Below are 17,366 nucleotides of genomic sequence, written 5' to 3'. Positions count from 1 at the left end.
CAATATCAATTACACGTTGGTAGTATTATCACTTAAATCTTGATGATTTTTATTATCAACATCAACATGATTTGATCCTTCTCCTTGTGGTCCTCGTGAATGGCAAATATGTTAAGCTTTTCATATCTTCCTTCTTCATCCTCATTATCTGCAATAAATAATAAATTAAAATCATAATTTTAAGGTATTTAAAGAATGTAAAAATATTCAAAGTAAGTAAATAATAATAAGTTACCTTTAACTCAAAACCATGCAACCAATTACAAGTATAAATAATAGCCTCAACATTATCTGAAAAAAGAGAACTCCGATACTTTGTCAAAACACACGAACCAATACTAAAAGCTGATTCACTAGCCACAGCAGTGACTGAGACTCTAAGAATATCAGCAGACATTCTTGAAAGAATTGGAAATCGATGTTGGTTGTTCCTCCACCAATTCAATACATCTAAATCTTGCCAATTATGAGGCTTAAGTATTGGTTCGTCCAAATAATTCTCTAATTCAGACTTGTCCAAAGAAAAATCATCTATACTCGCATAAATATCTTGATAATCCTACATTATAATTTCCAAATAATTAAAAAATATCACTTAAATACTAATAAAGTAAAAAAATATTAATTGACAAAGTATTTAAAACTTACATCAAATGCATCATCAAAAGTGGTCGCTGATGATGTTGAAACACTTGCAGTGTGAGACGCACGATTTATTGTAACAGTTGAAGTTTTAGAATTTGATTCACCTCCAACACCAGTGGATAATATCCCCATATTTGAATATTCATGAAAAATAAAAGTTAACTTGCTCTTGCCGTCGGCAACCTTCTCATGGAAAGTAATGGGGTCAATATTTGAGTAAAAATATTGTATCATATTAAATTTTCATCATGGATCAAAAATCACACTAAGTGCAAGGATGACACTATAATCAGTCCAATACTTGACAAACTTCTCTTTCATTCCTGTGGCCATCTCTTGAATGACAAGATCAGCGTTCATCTTATTTGCATCAAGCAACATTTGAATTTTTGATATTTGCATAAAATACATATTTAAAGTGGGATATGATGAACCTGAAATCAATCTTGTAATCTTCTCAAATGGCCTAAAAAATGTGCACATTACCTCTGCTCTATGCCACTCATCATTTGTCAAGCCATGCTTGTAATTTAAATCATGTAAAGGCAATTGTAGAAAAGCACCACGATATTTAACTCCACTCTTAAGCATAGCATAAGTGGAGTTCCATTTAGTGGGAATATCTAACCGCAAGCCCATTGAGATGTCTATCCCACCAACTTGTTTAACAATTTTTTTTTTAAAAAAGTCAAACTTGTTTGTGATCCTTTCACATATTTAATGCTTTCTCTAATCTTATACAAAGCTAAGCTTGTGACTTTTAAGCCCTCTTGAACAATTAAGTTAAGGATATGGGCACAACACCTCACATGAAAAAATTCTCCATTACAAACCAAGCCATTTATCATAGACAACCTCCATTTCAGTATGTCTTGCATATTATCATTAGCAAATGTATTGTCTAGAGCAATTATGAATACTTTCTTTTCAATTTGCCAATCTACCAAGCACTCATGCACCTTTTTAGACAACTCTACTCCGAAATGTGGAGGATCCATCTTACAAAATGAGAGAATTCTACTATTTAGTTTTCATTTTTCATCAACAAAGTAAGCTGTTAAACACAAATAGCCTTCAGAAGTCATAGAAGTCCAACAATCAGATGTCAAGCATATCCTACCAATACTTCTCTTAATCTTTTATTTCAAATTATCCTTTTGATTAAGATAAAATTTCATAACATCTGCCACAATTGTGTTTCTAGTAATAAGCTTAACATTAGGATTTAAAGTTATAATCAATTCCTTAATCCATGTATATTCAACAAATTAATAAGGCAGATCATGTACAATTATGGCCATGGTAATTATTTCTCGAATACGCTTAGCATTAACTTTTCAAAACCTAAGGTTTCCATCTTTATCCATCGACATAACCCCAACATCATGAAATTTTTCTAAAACTTTGCATGACTTAATATGACGACTTAGATGTAAAGTTACATTAGCCCCACCCAAAGCAAATAATCCTTGACAACCATTACACCATGCCTTCACCTTATCATTAATAATAACTCGAGTAAAATACCTTCACACATCAGAAGTACAAGTTTCTACCTTTTTTAGCTTCAACTTGGGACTCCTCAATGTTTTGAGTAGCACATACCTTTCTTTTTCCAGTACTAGGAGGAGGTAATAATTTTTTATCCTTAGATTGTGTTGCTGTTGATCTACTTCCACTACCTCTGGCGTCAACATTACTTCCAGAACCAATATCAATCGCCTTACTCTTTTGTGAGGAAGACATACTACACTATAAAAAAAGTTGATAAAATTCACAAAGCTTCCTTAATTTCAACAGCTATGCAGAAAGATATATTTTATGGGTATAAGTTATTTTAACAGGGCAAGGCAACAAATAATAATACCATGGCTTAGGAATATTTAAAAAAATAAAATGTTTACATTTTTGGTTTCCCTATCATTTTGACAAAAAAGTTCACATTTCCCATACATAAACAGAATACTCAGATGAGGAACATACCAAGGATAAGAAAGCTCTATTTTCTGAGCCGAGAGGAATATGCCGAGGACGATGAGGCTATGTTTTCTAAGCAGATGAGGAATTTATCAAGGACAAGGAGACTCTGTTTTTTAATCAGATGAGGAGAGTAGACTGATGAGCTGAAGAGGCGAAGAGCAGATGTTGAAGCTCAAAGTAAGCATGATCGGACTAAGGCAAAGCAGATGAAAGATGACTAAATTGAGCTGAGGCAAATGAAGGACGGTCAGACTAAGCACATAAGAGAACTCAGAATCAAACTGAGGTGAAGCAGATGAAGCACGACCGGATTGAGCTGAGGTGAGGGTGAAGATGAAAGGAGTTGACTAAGCCAACTGCCAAGCACGAAGACGTTGATTGAAGGAATGAAATTGAAATGGATGAGAATAAGGTTTTTTGCTTACTCTATTACTCATTTAGTCATGTGCATCATTTGCTTACTCTTTTGGACAAGTGCTGAGCGGCGAGCGCATCTTTTAGTCTTTTTTTTTTTTACTTTTTTAGTTTTTTATGGTGTTTTTTTAAAAATATATTAGAGCTTATAAGGGTCGACCCTTTTATTTTCAATCCCTTTTAAACTTGATTTACCTTTTTAAAGACTAAAATAGGAATCTGACCCTCAATTTTTTTAGGCCTAAAGGGCTAGCCCTACTGGGTAGGGCTCGGTCTTAATTGATGACTTTAATGTACAGTATGCTTTTTTAAGGGGGAGGAATTTTAATAGAAAGGGGAGGGAGAGGGAGGAATTCCTCCCAATTTAGATGGGAGGGCCTTGTTTGCTAAGGCTGTGCAAAAGTCCTTCGGTCTAGTCCAACCCAATCTGACCTGAGGTGGTCCTAACCTGTTCGATCCGTATAAACAATAGTCCTTCAAGATAAAAAAAAATAGACTATTTCTTCATGTTGGACTAAACAAAATACTGAACAGTTGGACCACTTGATCTAGTTTGATCCTATTAACTAATTTAATTTAATTATAATTAATTTATTTTTGACAAATGCTTCAAGTGTAATTGACGCTGAAGAGATAATTGCATAAAAATTTGTTGAATTTGTTTCTAAATTATTGTTGTAATGTAGTGTTGTTGAAATTTATTGAGTGTTATTTTTCTTGAAGTTATAAATTTAAATCATTTAGATTATAACTAAAATATTTTTTCTTGTTGTTGGAATTATTCTGATCATAAGTGTTTTTATTATCTTAATTGAATTTATTAAGTTGAAATAGATTATTGTCTCTTATAAAAAAAATAGCTAAGTATTAGATTAATAGGATTAGTATCCCATTCCTATGGATCAAATCTAATCTTGTTAATTTTTAGTTTATTACTGAACAAGATTGGACTACAAGTTATTCTTTTTATGAAAGAAACCAATTGATAAAAACTAATTAATCTGATGAGAATGACAATATTTATGTAATGGCGAGAATAATTTATTGAAATTAGAATAACAATCACATAAATTACACAATTTCATCCCAAAAATCCCAATAATTACGAGCGTTGTGGGCATGGTGCAGTCAGCGTCTCAGTTCGTAAATTACAAAGGTGGTCCAGCTCGATTGAGCTCGGCCTACAGGAGCGTCATGCCTTATTCCCCGTCTCTGAATCTTCTCAGCCCTTTATGCTTATAAATTGCAATCCATAATTATTAATATATTTTTAATCCAATTATCTCCACTATATTTTTATTTTTTCGAATTTGGGGTTTCGGGGATGAAAATACCAAAGACTTGGAAAAAGAACAAAACGACGAAGACTACCAGTTAGGTAGCGACGGCTAATTTTTATATTTATCTTGTAGTTTTATCTTTTTTTTTATAAATATTATATATATTATTGAAACATAAATATTGAGGAGTTGCGTGATCAATCACGTGTATTTTTGGGGTGAAAACAGGTTAAGATGAGTTAAGTTTTAGATAAATATGTTATAAATCAAAGGTTTAAGTTTGACTTGAAACTTGTATAAAACTTTTTTTATACCTCAAACCTAAGTATACTTAAAACTTGATCTGACCTGCTAGCCTATTTAAAAGTAAAATCTTTTAAATAGGCTCACGTTTTAGTTTTAAACGTCTCAAATATATTTTAGAACTATTATAATATATAATATATAACTTAATTTATCAATTACAATATACAAGAATTGAAAGGACTTACTAAGCACAATATAATTTAATAATAAACTAATAATATTAAAATTAATATATAAGTCAAACATGATTGAAAATAACTAGAAGTAGTAAAGAATAAATTAATTAAAAATCATACAATGAAACTGATGTATTTGTGATATATATATATAGGTCGGCCTATTGGACTCGTAGGCTAGGTCTTGCAAAAAAAAGACCAACTTATTTAACTAAATATGCTTAATTAAAGGCCTAAATTTATTTAATAAGTAAGCTAGGTTAGGCTTAAAATAGGCTAGATTTTAGGCCCCTGTTGAGGACCTGATCTATTCTCATCCCTACATGTATTAAGATGCCTTTCATCCATAATAACTGGTTTATATTAGAGATAAAAAAGATAAAAGAGCCCCCATATATAATAATTAGAAAATAGATTAAGAAGATATAAAACTTATTATAGTACATATAATCAAATGATTTAAACTATTTTGACAAAATAGATTACTCTCAATCATACTTAATATAAAAAATTTAACATGATATCATGAGTCATTTGAGTGAGAAAACAAAAAACAAAAAGAAAAGAGAATGAAAGATGAAAAAAACAAAGAGATTAAAAAAGAAAGAAAAGAAAAAATAAATAAATAGACCTGAGCCTTCTAATATTAAAAAAAATACAAGCCAAGCAAAAAAAAGAGAAAAAATAATAGAAAAAATATTAGATATAAAAAAATAAAAAGCTTTACGTCTAGTAATAATTAGAAGATAGATTAAAAATATATAAAATTTAAAGCATATCTAATCAAATGGTTTAAATTATTTTAGTAAAATAGATTACTCTCAAGCATATTTAATATAAAGAGTTTAACAGTTTAATTTCTTAATTTTGTTTGATCAGACTGTAATTACTCTACATACTTGACTCTAAAGAAGAGGCATTCGCGAGAAAAAAAATTTAATATTCTACAACATACTAATTTGTAATTTGTAATTTATTATAAAAGCACGTTGCAGTATATACGAAACACAAACTTTATTATCAACATCTATTGTGCATTGGTTATATCCTTTTATTTCTGTTTTTTGTCAGCCCTTTTAAATTCTTCTATTTGATTTGGTGCTTCGCGGTCGTCTCTGTGGCTTTGAATAAAAAGCATGAACCAATTACCATGCATCAACCAAGAAAGACTATACTTTCGCACTTGGAAGGGACGCTCGCCACAAGCTCTTTTTTGGTAGCGACGTCGCTGACGTGAAGAGTCGTGCCATCGTCCGAAATTTCGGTTCTATTCACACACAGAAAGCAACATGGGCTAAGGAATTCTCACCCCACTGCCTCGCGAGCGAACAAGACAAGTTATCCTTGTTTTTTTTTTTTAATCAAAGGGCAAATTTTATTCATTACCACCACATTAATACAACACATATTTAAAAAGTTATTCACAAAGCTTTCTTTTTGTTGACTTTAATTACTATTCTATGTTTCATGTACATGGACAACTTGACTGGATGAAACATGCATGCACCTTCATGCATATATATCATGCATGCGCAGCACTTGAACCTACTTAATTAAGAAACCAAGCAGACTATATATAGTTAATTATTAAAAAAATATTCGGCATGCTAGCTAATAAGACAATCAATTTTTTTTTTTTTGCCAAGAAAATAAGATAATCATTTTTAATAAATGTTGACTAGACCTTGCTTTTAAGCCTTTTTTTCCACAGGCGTGGGCGGCTCTGATCAGGACCTTCCATGTAAAAAAATCTTTTGTATTTTCAAAAAGGAAAATAAAAAAATCGACTGCCCTCCAATTCGTTCTAGTTAGTTTCCACAAGGATGTGTCGACAAAAGAGAATTTGTAAACCCATGGGTGTAATAAGGGTATTTTTTCAAACTAAGTCGAATCTTGTCGGTCCATTCAATGCATTTCTTTTTCTCTCCGGCTACACGTTGTAGCAGTTGGAGTATTGAGAGCTTTTAAGTTTGTATTACAGTAAAAATTAAACAACAGAATACAAAGTTGTGGAGAAATCACAAATAAAAAAACTACTTTTTATCTTTTAATTTACAGACTACAAAGTTGTGGAGAAATCACAAATAAAAAAACTACTTTTTATCTTTTAATTTTATATAATATCTAGTTATTTGATTTTGTAAAATATCTTTCCAATCATCTATTAACACTATTAATTTTAAATGATAATTTTTTTATCAATTATCGTTATTTTAAAATAAATTAAATTTAATATATTAATGTTTAATAATATCTTGTCAATGAACATTTAAAAATTTAATATTAGTCTGATTTTGTTACTGAAATTAACAAAGTTAGAGTTATTTTACCCCCAAAAAAAAAAACGAAGTTAGAGTTATAAAACTAAAACGACGATCTATAATAATTAAAGAATTAAAATGAAATACCGTACAAAATTAAATATTGAAAATACATTTTTGTAAACTTTATCGTTTTGGTAACATTTTGTAAACTTTCATATTAGGAGTATTTCATTGGAGCTTAGCAAGTATTACCAATTTGAAAGATAATTAAACAAATAAGAAATATATGAAGTCACTTAGTGGACGAAACTCGCCGGAAATCCAGGGGTGGGCAACTACCAAGCGTTTCTGCTATCATCTATGGCGTCTTTATAAATATCCACGCAGCAGCAGAGTCTCAATTCAAATCCACCAGCAGCTAGCAACCATCGTTGTTGGCTCCTGAGTAGATCATCAACAATGGAGATGCATGCGACGATGTGGTCACAACTGGGCTCCATCACGGCCACCGTCATGTTCCTCTACGCCATGTTTGATAGGTTCTTCCCTCCTCCTCTTCGTGACTATCTCAAAACCTACACCAGAAAACTCACCTCCCTCATCTCTCCCTATATCTCCATCAAATTCCCTGAGTTTGAAGGCGAACGTATGAAGCGCAGCGAAGCTTTCACTGCCATCCAGACCTATCTGAGCGCTAACTCCTCGGAACGAGTCTCCAGGCTCAAAGCTGAAGTCGTCAAAGACAGCCAGACCCCACTGGTGCTTAGCATGGATGACAACGAAGAAATCACCGACGAGTTTCAGGGGGCCAAACTATGGTGGGCTGCTCATAAACACGACATCAAGAATCAGTCCTTCTCGTTTTATCCTTCTTCCGACGAGAAGCATTTCTACAAGCTTACCTTCCACAAGCGTCACAGAGACGTCGTCACTCGTTCCTACGTTAAGCATGTGTTGGATGAAGGGAAGGCCATCGCCACTAGGAACCGGCAGCTCAAGCTGTACACCAACAATCCGAGCGGTAGTTGGTACGGTTGGAAGAGAACCAAGTGGAGCCATGTCGTTTTCGAGCATCCGGCGAGCTTCGATACCCTGGCGTTGGACCCCAAGATGAAGGAAGACATCATAAAGGACCTCGTTATGTTTCAGAAAGGAAAGGAGTACTATGCCAAGATCGGAAAGGCTTGGAAGCGTGGGTATTTGCTCTACGGTCCTCCGGGAACAGGTAAGTCAACTATGATCGCGGCCATGGCTAATTTCCTGAACTACGATATCTATGATCTGGAGTTGACCGCCGTGAAGGAGAACGCAGAGCTCAGGAAGCTGTTGATAGAAACTACTAGTAAATCGATCGTGGTCATCGAAGACATCGATTGCTCTCTCGATCTTACCCGGCAGAGGAAGAAGAAGAAGAAAGAGGAGGAGGGATCCAAAGATCCAGTGAAGAAGGCTTTAGATGAAGACGAGGACAAGGAGAGTAAGGTGACGCTGTCGGGACTGTTGAATGTTATCGACGGGATTTGGTCGGCTTGCGGAGGAGAGAGGGTGATCGTGTTCACGACTAATTATGTGGACAAACTTGACCCTGCTCTTATCAGGAGAGGACGCATGGATAAGCACATTGAGTTATCTTACTGCTGCTACGAAGCATTCAAGGTGCTCGCCAGGAATTACTTGGATATCGAGACCCCCCACCATTTGTACCCAAGAATTGAGGAATTGTTTCGAGAGACAGAGATGACACCTGCTGATGTTGCTGAGAATCTGATGCCAAAATCAATGGAGGAAGACGTGGAGACTTGTTTGGAGAGGCTAGTTGAATCACTTGAAACGACCAAGCTGGAAGCCAAGAAGAAGGCAGAGGAAGAAGCAAAGAAGAAGGCAGAGGAAGAGGTCAAGGAGAAGCAAGAGGACGAAAACAATAGAAAATCCGGTGGGGTGAAAGAAAATGGTTCCCTTTCAGCTGAAAATTAATCAAGGGCAACGGATTATCTAGGCTGCAATTATATTAGCATCTATTCTAGCTAGGTTTGTACAATAATGTGCGCACTAAACTATCTAAGATTAATGTGTCTGAATTCGTTTGGCGCTTTTAAGGATTTGCGGGGTAAAATTTGTGCATCGAACTGACAAGATTTACTGGGTTATATGTAAACCTTATTGAAAATAATAAAAAAATAGCATACTTGTCTCTGTCTCTCATAATTTTTTTTACCAGCAGCTCTTCTTATAATTAATAGCTGCTTTATTAGTTTGAAAGAAAGTTATTAGGGAAAATCTCACTCAAAGGAACACCGTGGAAAGTTTATATCAATCTAAAACCGTAAGATTCGGAAATTTCAAGGTAATCCGTTGGTCCCTAGCTAAAATTTAATTTTTTACATAAAAGGACAGAATTTCCCTTCAAGTCTAAAATGATAAAATAAATTAAACTAATCCCTATCGTCACTGCCATCAACCACTGGACCACTGATCACTAGAGTTCCGACACTAGTGACACCTTTATTTAGGGATAATTGTTAAAGATGGCGAAGGGGAGTTTGATCCTATAATCTCTTGGCCACTTTAAAAAATTGATAGCCACAATTCACCAAACCCATTTAATTATATATGATAAAAAAATACATATGTAGTAACTCAAACTTTTAAATCACTTTCCTGTTATAACATAATAGTGTATTGTTAATTCATGAATGACATTGTTATTTTACTAATGTTATTTGTTAATTTGATATGGTCAATTATAAATTGGGAGCTTTAAAACTTCATCTGTTTTACTTGTTAAAAATTTAAATGTATTGTTAACTACAAATGAATTGTCAAAACCTGAATGCATAAATACTTGTTAATAAATGACTAACATGTCGGATTAATTTCATCCTATCATTTTTTTAACTTGTTAAAACTCGAATGGATTGTTGTTAATTTTGAATGAAAGTTTGTTAAATTCCAAATGGATATTTATTGATAAAAGGCTAATATTTGTATAATTAAACACATCCTATCCGCTTTCTAATTTGTTAAAGTCCAAATGGATTGTTATTAATTTTAAATATGTTATTGTCAAAACCTAAATGATTTATTGTTTATACACTTGTTTCATTAGACCCATGCTTTCAATCATCAACATCAAGTATCCATTAAGCCTTTGACAATAATGCATTTGAAATTAACAAGAACCCATTTGGGTTAACAAGTTAGAAAAATAAATAGGATGTGTATAATTGTACATGTTAGTCATTTATTAACAAATATCCATTCTATTTTTAACAACAACTCATTCAAAATTAACAACAATCCATTTAAATTTTAACAAGTTAGAAAAAATGATAGGATAGATATAATTGTATGTGTTAGTATTTCATTTACAAGTATTTAATTTATTCAGATTTTAATAATAACTCATTTAAAATTAATAACAATCCATTCATACTTTAACAAATTAAAAAAATAAATAAGATGGGCATAATTGTATATGTTAATCCTTCATCAACAAGTATGCATTTTGGTTTTGACAACAATTCATTTGAAATTATATAATCCACTTGGGTTTTTACAAGTTAAAAAAATAAACAAGATGTGTTTAATTGTATAAGTGTTTATCCTTCATCAACAAGTATCTATTTAAGTTTTAACAAACTCTCATTCAAAATTAATAACAATCCATTTAGTTTTTAATAAGTTAGAAAAACTAATAAGATGTGTTTAATATTACGTGTTAGTCCTTCATCAATTAGTATTTATTTGAGTTTTGATAACAATCTATTCGTAATTAATAACAATGCATTTGAACTTTTAACAATTAAAATGCAGAAAATTTTAAAACTTTTAATTTTTAATTGATCATGTCAAATTGATAAGTAACATTAGTAAAATAACAAACATTGTTCATGATTTAACAACATATCATTATATTATAACATATAAGTAGTTTAGAAGTTTGAGTTTCTACATGTATATATATTGTCATATATAATTAAATGGATTTGGTAGTTTGATATTCACTAAGTTTTTTAAATAGTTAAAGTGTTATGAAATTAAACCCTCTTTTAATTATCTTTATTAATTATTCTCAAATAAAAGTGTCATTAGTGCCAAGGCTCTAGTGATCTTGCTGCTAATTTTTGACGACCGTTTGATGGTCAGGGCCGGTGATAACACGGGTGACTTGTTTTAAATTTTAAATTTTAAGATAATTCATTCATTTCATATAAAAAATTAATTTTAGCAAAGAAAGTAAGAATATAATCAAGAAGCTGCTGTAAAATCCTTAACTTCATTGATTAATATAAACTTTTCATAGTGATCCTTGAGTGATAAAGTTATTGGAAGTTTTCCAGTTGGTGTCATTTCATTTGTGTACCATTTCCATGTAGGGTCCTTGAAACCGACATGATGGCCCCATCATAGTATATATTTTATTTTATTTTAGGCGAGCTCGACACGGCACATAACAAGTTTTTAATGGTTGATTATTGTGCGACTTCCTGTGACCGTCTCATGTGAGATAAAAAAAAACAATTAAATTAAAAAAATTTTCAAATATTTTAAATAGTAGGACAGTATAGAGTTTATGAATATTTTAAAAAGACTTAATATTTATTGAGTTGTAAAATTTAATAAATTTAATGTTTACTCTAATTTTATAAAAGCTTTCATATTAATGCACAATGAATTTCCTCAAATCATTTTCTAATTATAACTATTAATAAAATCAAAAATTATGAAAAACTAAATGATTATTTTTTATCACAGTTTTAAAAAATAAATAAGTATATAAGTTGATTGGCTCATCTGGATAGTCCAAATGGTCACACTTTTTATACTCAACCTTTTGATTGTGAAAATCTTTTATACACTGACACAAGATATTTTTTCATATCAATAGCCCAAATGTTGTCACCGAACGCGGTTTTTTTGGTGCCCTTCCATTTTTTTTTTTAAAAAAAAGGAGGTTGATTATCATTTATAATTTATCACAGCTACAATTGGTCTCATGCCAGTGTCGTGGCTTGTAACTGTATAGTCTCCTTTGGATCTCTCCGTCTTCTTTCATTATATAAACGACAATATATATATATATATATATATTATTCAATATAAAATACAAAAACCACAGAAACAATATTATTCACAGGCATTAAAAAATACCCTTCTTATTTTCAAATTTTTGCCTAATCATGGATACCCATTTTAAATTTATAACCAACCATGTAATGTTTATTTTTAGTTTATTTTTAAATGTGGGTATTATTATTTTATCAAAAAAAATATAATTGTTGTACTTTTATTTAAACTTCTTTGTATTTTTCTTTCTTTCTATTTTTCATACCACATCAGGTAAAGATCGCCCTCATCATCCAGCCTTCACCACTCCTTCATTATATTAGAAGAATTAAAAGAATTATCATGTAATCATATTAAGAAGTTATGATTGGAATTTGGAAGCCTAAAAGACCCAATTTGAGAAATGGTTACACAGATGAGTCAAACTATTTAATATTCATAATATCCCCAATAGTAACACTCTAGACGTAGAGACGGAAGCATATATGAAAAAGATGGAGAAAAAATAGTATTAATTTATTTAATTTAATCTGCTTTTTTGTCACTATTTATTATTATTATTAGTGTGGTGATTAGTAGTGGTAGTAGCAGTGGTAAGACAGGAACAAGGCCTGGGAATGGAATTACTGTACGAAAGGTGAGGCAATGGGCGACACGATTTCCTAATGAACAAAAGAACACTTGATCGCGATCAGATTGAAACGCCTGACGAGTCCTTGCCAGTGTCTTTCATGGGAGGAAATGCTCGTTCCCTTTCAATGTTGATCATCTTTATTTATTTGTACTCTTATCTCTCTCTGTAGTCTATGCATCTTCTGATTTGCCTCTTTCCGACTACTGGTGATTGGTGAAGGCTCTCACTCCATCACCACTCTTGGAGACATCAGACACAGAACTCAACTTTTGGATCTGATTTTGAATCAAGTCCCACGATTTTCATTCAGAGGTAGGGAGCCAATTCGGATGCTCTGCTCCCTCCCATCTACTTCTTCTATTATTCACACTATAAACTCCCATGAGATTTGTGTACTCAAGCTTTATTATATTAATGATATATATATATATATATATATAGTTTATTTTTGTTTAGAAAAAACTAATAATAAAATTTCAAAACTTCATGAAGCCGCTTTTCCTTTTCACCATGTCATGCTCCACGTTTCACTTCATTGAAAGTTTGAAATCATAAGGCAATTCTTTTTAATTTAATTAAAGAAAACTCCCCTAAGGTACCACACAACAACACAAATAAAAGAAATATTAAAATCATCAAATTACTGTGAAATCTTGTAGTTTTTAATAATTATAAATAATTTTAATGTATATTTACTAAAATGTCTTCAAATAAAAACATTTGGTAAATGTACATTAAACTTATTTACAGTGGAAGGCCTTTTTTTAACCTGAAAATGAAAGGTCTTAAAACCTTAGAGAAATTTGGTGAGTTTAAGATATCTTTTCTTAATTATGTTATTGTGTGTGATTTGGGAATGATTTTTTTTATTTTTTAGATCTATAATTGAATTTTCCCTTAAAAATAAATTTTGTTAATCACTCCGTTAAAAAATATAAAGTATTTTTAATAAAATTTTACCATCTAATAAAGTAGTTACTTATTTTTAAATTAACCATATCTTTTCATCTTTAATAGAGTGTTTTAACCTAAAATAAATATAAAGTGACTTATTTAATAGGACACTTTAAAAAAAATGTAATAATTACACCTTAAAAATTACATTTTTTACATTAAACCTCTCAAAAAATATATTATATTTTTAAACTGAAAGAATATATTTAAAATACTCTACTATGTTATTGCCCGGTTAAATTTTATTGACAAAAGACAAAAAATTATTTTATACATCACATGAAAGTTATTTAGTTAATAGAAAATATTTATTTATTTTTTAGGTTAAATGTGCAAATTGAGCAATGAATCGTTTTCTGAAAAGCATCTAACATTGAAATGATACAGAATAAATCATTAATTAATAATAAAATGACAGTGCCCAGCACCTTCCATCCATATGATGTTAACGGAAGTGGGGTTTCTCTATTTTTTTTTCTCTTTATTTTTTTTTCACTTTTTCTATCTTTACTATTCATTAATTTTATTATTTAAAAAAATTATTTAATAAAAAATTTAAACGGTGGGATGAAAAAAGTGAAAGAAAAGGAGAAAAAAAAGTGGAGAGACCCTGATAGTGTCAACGGCTGTTTCCTAAATCTCCGGGAACCACGATGATTTAAATCTCCCCCCACCTTTTCATTCTCTCTCTTTTTTAAGTTTTTTCCCAATTGGCTTCCCTTTAAAAAAAAAAAAAAAAAACGAAGCGGCAAAGCAACAGAAGCCTAGCTTGCGCCAAGCTGATTAGAAATCACGAGTCCATGGCGGAACTCAGGAGAAAATCGCAATAGCTGAAACTCGTTGCCTAAGTTGTGGCATTCCTTGCAATGCAATCAGCACAACGAATGGGCTCTCTGGGAGCATGACTGATGCCTGATGGAAATGCTCCTCCTGATTGGCTCTCTCTCTTCTCGAACCTCCAGTAGTGTCCCTCTCAGAACTTGCATCAAGAGCTCGCACACTCCCCTCGACGTCATCGCCATCAACGACGACTAACTTGTCAAGCAAGCCTCTCGCCTCCTCAAGTACCCTTGGAATCTTCAAGGCCGATGTCAAGCTCGCCGGAAACAACGCCATCTCCATCATCATCGTTCTCACCTTCTCATTTCTCGTGTCAGACAGGCACCCCTGTTCTTGAGCTCTTAAAACAGAGCTGGTGGTGGCCTAGACCAGCAGCTAGACGGGATGTGTTGCGGCTCTGTGAGACTTGGGAAGAGCTTGAAACCCTTTCATGGCTGGCGTCATGGATGTGCACAGATTGATAGTTACTAGTGCCATGGTTGCTTCCAAGATGCTGGATGAGACACCGCGTGTGGTCTAAGAGAGCCTTCCATGACTAGAACTTCTTCCCGCACCCGGTGCATGGGTGGTTAATCACAGGCGCATCATGGTGGGTTGTTTTATCGGTGGAGGAGGAGGGGCATATATGCATTAACATGGAGCGAAGAAGAAGGAAGAAGAAGAAGATACGGATGGTGAGGAGACAGAGTCAAAGAGCATACACGAAAGTTGGAGAGGGAGGAGAGAGATGCGGTTCGATGAAGGAAAAACGCCAAGTGTTAAATTCATTTGAGGTCTATAATGTTCAATAAACGTTCATTAGTGGCAAAAAATAGCTATTGATATTGGGTACTATAATTTAATTAATTAATAATTTATTTTGCACCACTTCATATTTCTTAAAAAATAATTTATAATTAAATTTATATTTTTATTCTATTTTTTTATAATATCAAAAGAGTTTAAATTCTTCTCATTTACCTACCGCGCTTTGTGTAATTTATTATTTTTTTCTTGTAAAAATATGACAGAACTTAAAAAAATAAAAATTTTTCAAAAAAATTACAAGATTGTGAAATTTAAAATTTGTTTTTCAAGTTTGAAATTTAAAATTTTAACTTGAAAAATTTTAACCTTTGTGAAATTTAAAATTTGTTTTTTACAAGATTGTGAAATTTAAAATTGAATTATGAAATATAATCCAGCGAAATTTTCAAAAAAAGAATATAATATTACTGATGTAATTTAACTAAATCACCTGCAAATACTAGTCGGTCAAAGAGGGCAGGCTGTGGTCCATGAAATTGAAATCGACCACAAAGACGGAAAAGGTTAAAATTACTGCATTGCAACGTGGAGTAAAGGCCAATCACGAATTCACAATATACTTATTCATAATCATCCGCAAAAAAAAAAAAAACTATTTTTAATGATAAGAAAAAAAAAAAGACGGGGTTGTGCTTGGGTCGGTAAATTCACTACAACAAAAAAAAAATTTATCTATTAAAATACGACACTTTTAAAAATATTTACCACGATATTATAAACTTGCGTTCTACATTACCGAGTTGCCTGTACATAAAAGCATCAAACGTGCGCGCTCTCTCTCCCGTCACAAGCCCCACTAACTTGCTTTCTTTTCTTCGTTAACATGACCACTGCCCCCTACAGGCATGCACAAAAAATAAAAGAATTCTCTCCCTCCTTATAAGTACAAGTTAGATGTAATATAAATTATTTAGATAGAAAAATATCTAATATAAATACTTATTAAATAATTATAAATATTTTGATAAAAATTACTCTTTCTTATCTTATTTATAGTATAACGAGAAATTATTTTACCCTATTTATAAATTACATTATTAAATTTTCATAATAAATTTTTTCTTTTACTTCTATTAAATGTTGGGAAGAAAAAATATGTTATTAAACTATATATATTGAATAGATATAAAGTTAAAAATTTATTAAATTTTTAGATGAAGTTAATAAAATTTAAATTTTTTAATTCCAATAAAAATGTTTGCATTGACTTATAAATAAAATAAGAGAAGTATATAATCTATTAAATTTAAAATTGGCATTGATGTGATACACTTTCTTGGATCATAATATAAGACTTTTTTTTTTTTAAGTTTTCATTTGTCCAAAATATAAGACATTTGACAAAACTTATATATATTTTTAAATTATTTCTTTAATTTATTTTCTTCCACTTAAGAAATTAATGAGGCGTTTTGAATGTTAAGCGTAGGATAAACAGAAGAAATTTTTTTTAGAATATCAAGATTTTAACCGTCTTTCTTTAAAAACATAATTTAGGGCCCATTTATTTAAAATTAAATAAATATTTTCTCCATTTAAAAATATAAGGCATTTTTTTAGGGGTTAGATGTTTAAAAATATAAGATATTTTTAATCTTTTAGAGTGTAATCATTGCCTTTTTTTAAAGTATCCCTATTGAATAAATCACTTTATATTTATTTTAGAATAAAATACCCTATTAAATAGAAATAAATATGAAAAGATAGTATTTGTTTGAAAATAAGTAAATAGTTTATTGGAGGTGAGATTCAATTAAAAATGCCTTACATTTTTTTAACAAGAAGAGTAAGTAATTTTTAGATAATTTAAAAATTTTATACAAAAATATTTTATAAAGATTTTATAAAAGCCATATATTATTTTATGTTTAATTACAGTAATAAAAAGTGATTATTAATTAATTATTTTTAAATTTTATTATATCTTTCTTGATTTCTGTTTTATAAAAATAACTTATTGTTCTATTATTTTAAAATTTTATTATGTTTTTGTATATCC

General features: G+C 31.2%; 1 protein-coding gene across 1 annotated transcript; it reads left to right on the top strand.

Moving 5' to 3' along the window:
• Positions 1-7,377: 7,377 nt before the first annotated feature.
• Positions 7,378-9,262, top strand: LOC129304647 (AAA-ATPase ASD, mitochondrial-like). The gene has a single exon (XM_054944369.1). The coding sequence runs from the start codon at positions 7,525-7,527 to the stop codon at positions 9,037-9,039; it is 1,515 nt and encodes a 504-aa protein (XP_054800344.1). The 5' UTR covers positions 7,378-7,524; the 3' UTR covers positions 9,040-9,262.
• The last annotated feature ends 8,104 nt before the right edge of the window (positions 9,263-17,366 follow it).

This window comes from Prosopis cineraria, unplaced genomic scaffold (assembly GCF_029017545.1).
Source record: "Prosopis cineraria cultivar Desert tree isolate PC_DT_omini unplaced genomic scaffold, ASM2901754v1 PC3, whole genome shotgun sequence".
NCBI classification, from domain to species: Eukaryota; Viridiplantae; Streptophyta; class Magnoliopsida; order Fabales; family Fabaceae; genus Prosopis; species Prosopis cineraria.
The sequence above is the reverse complement of the archived record's forward strand: the minus strand, read 5'-3'. Positions and strand labels throughout refer to the sequence as shown.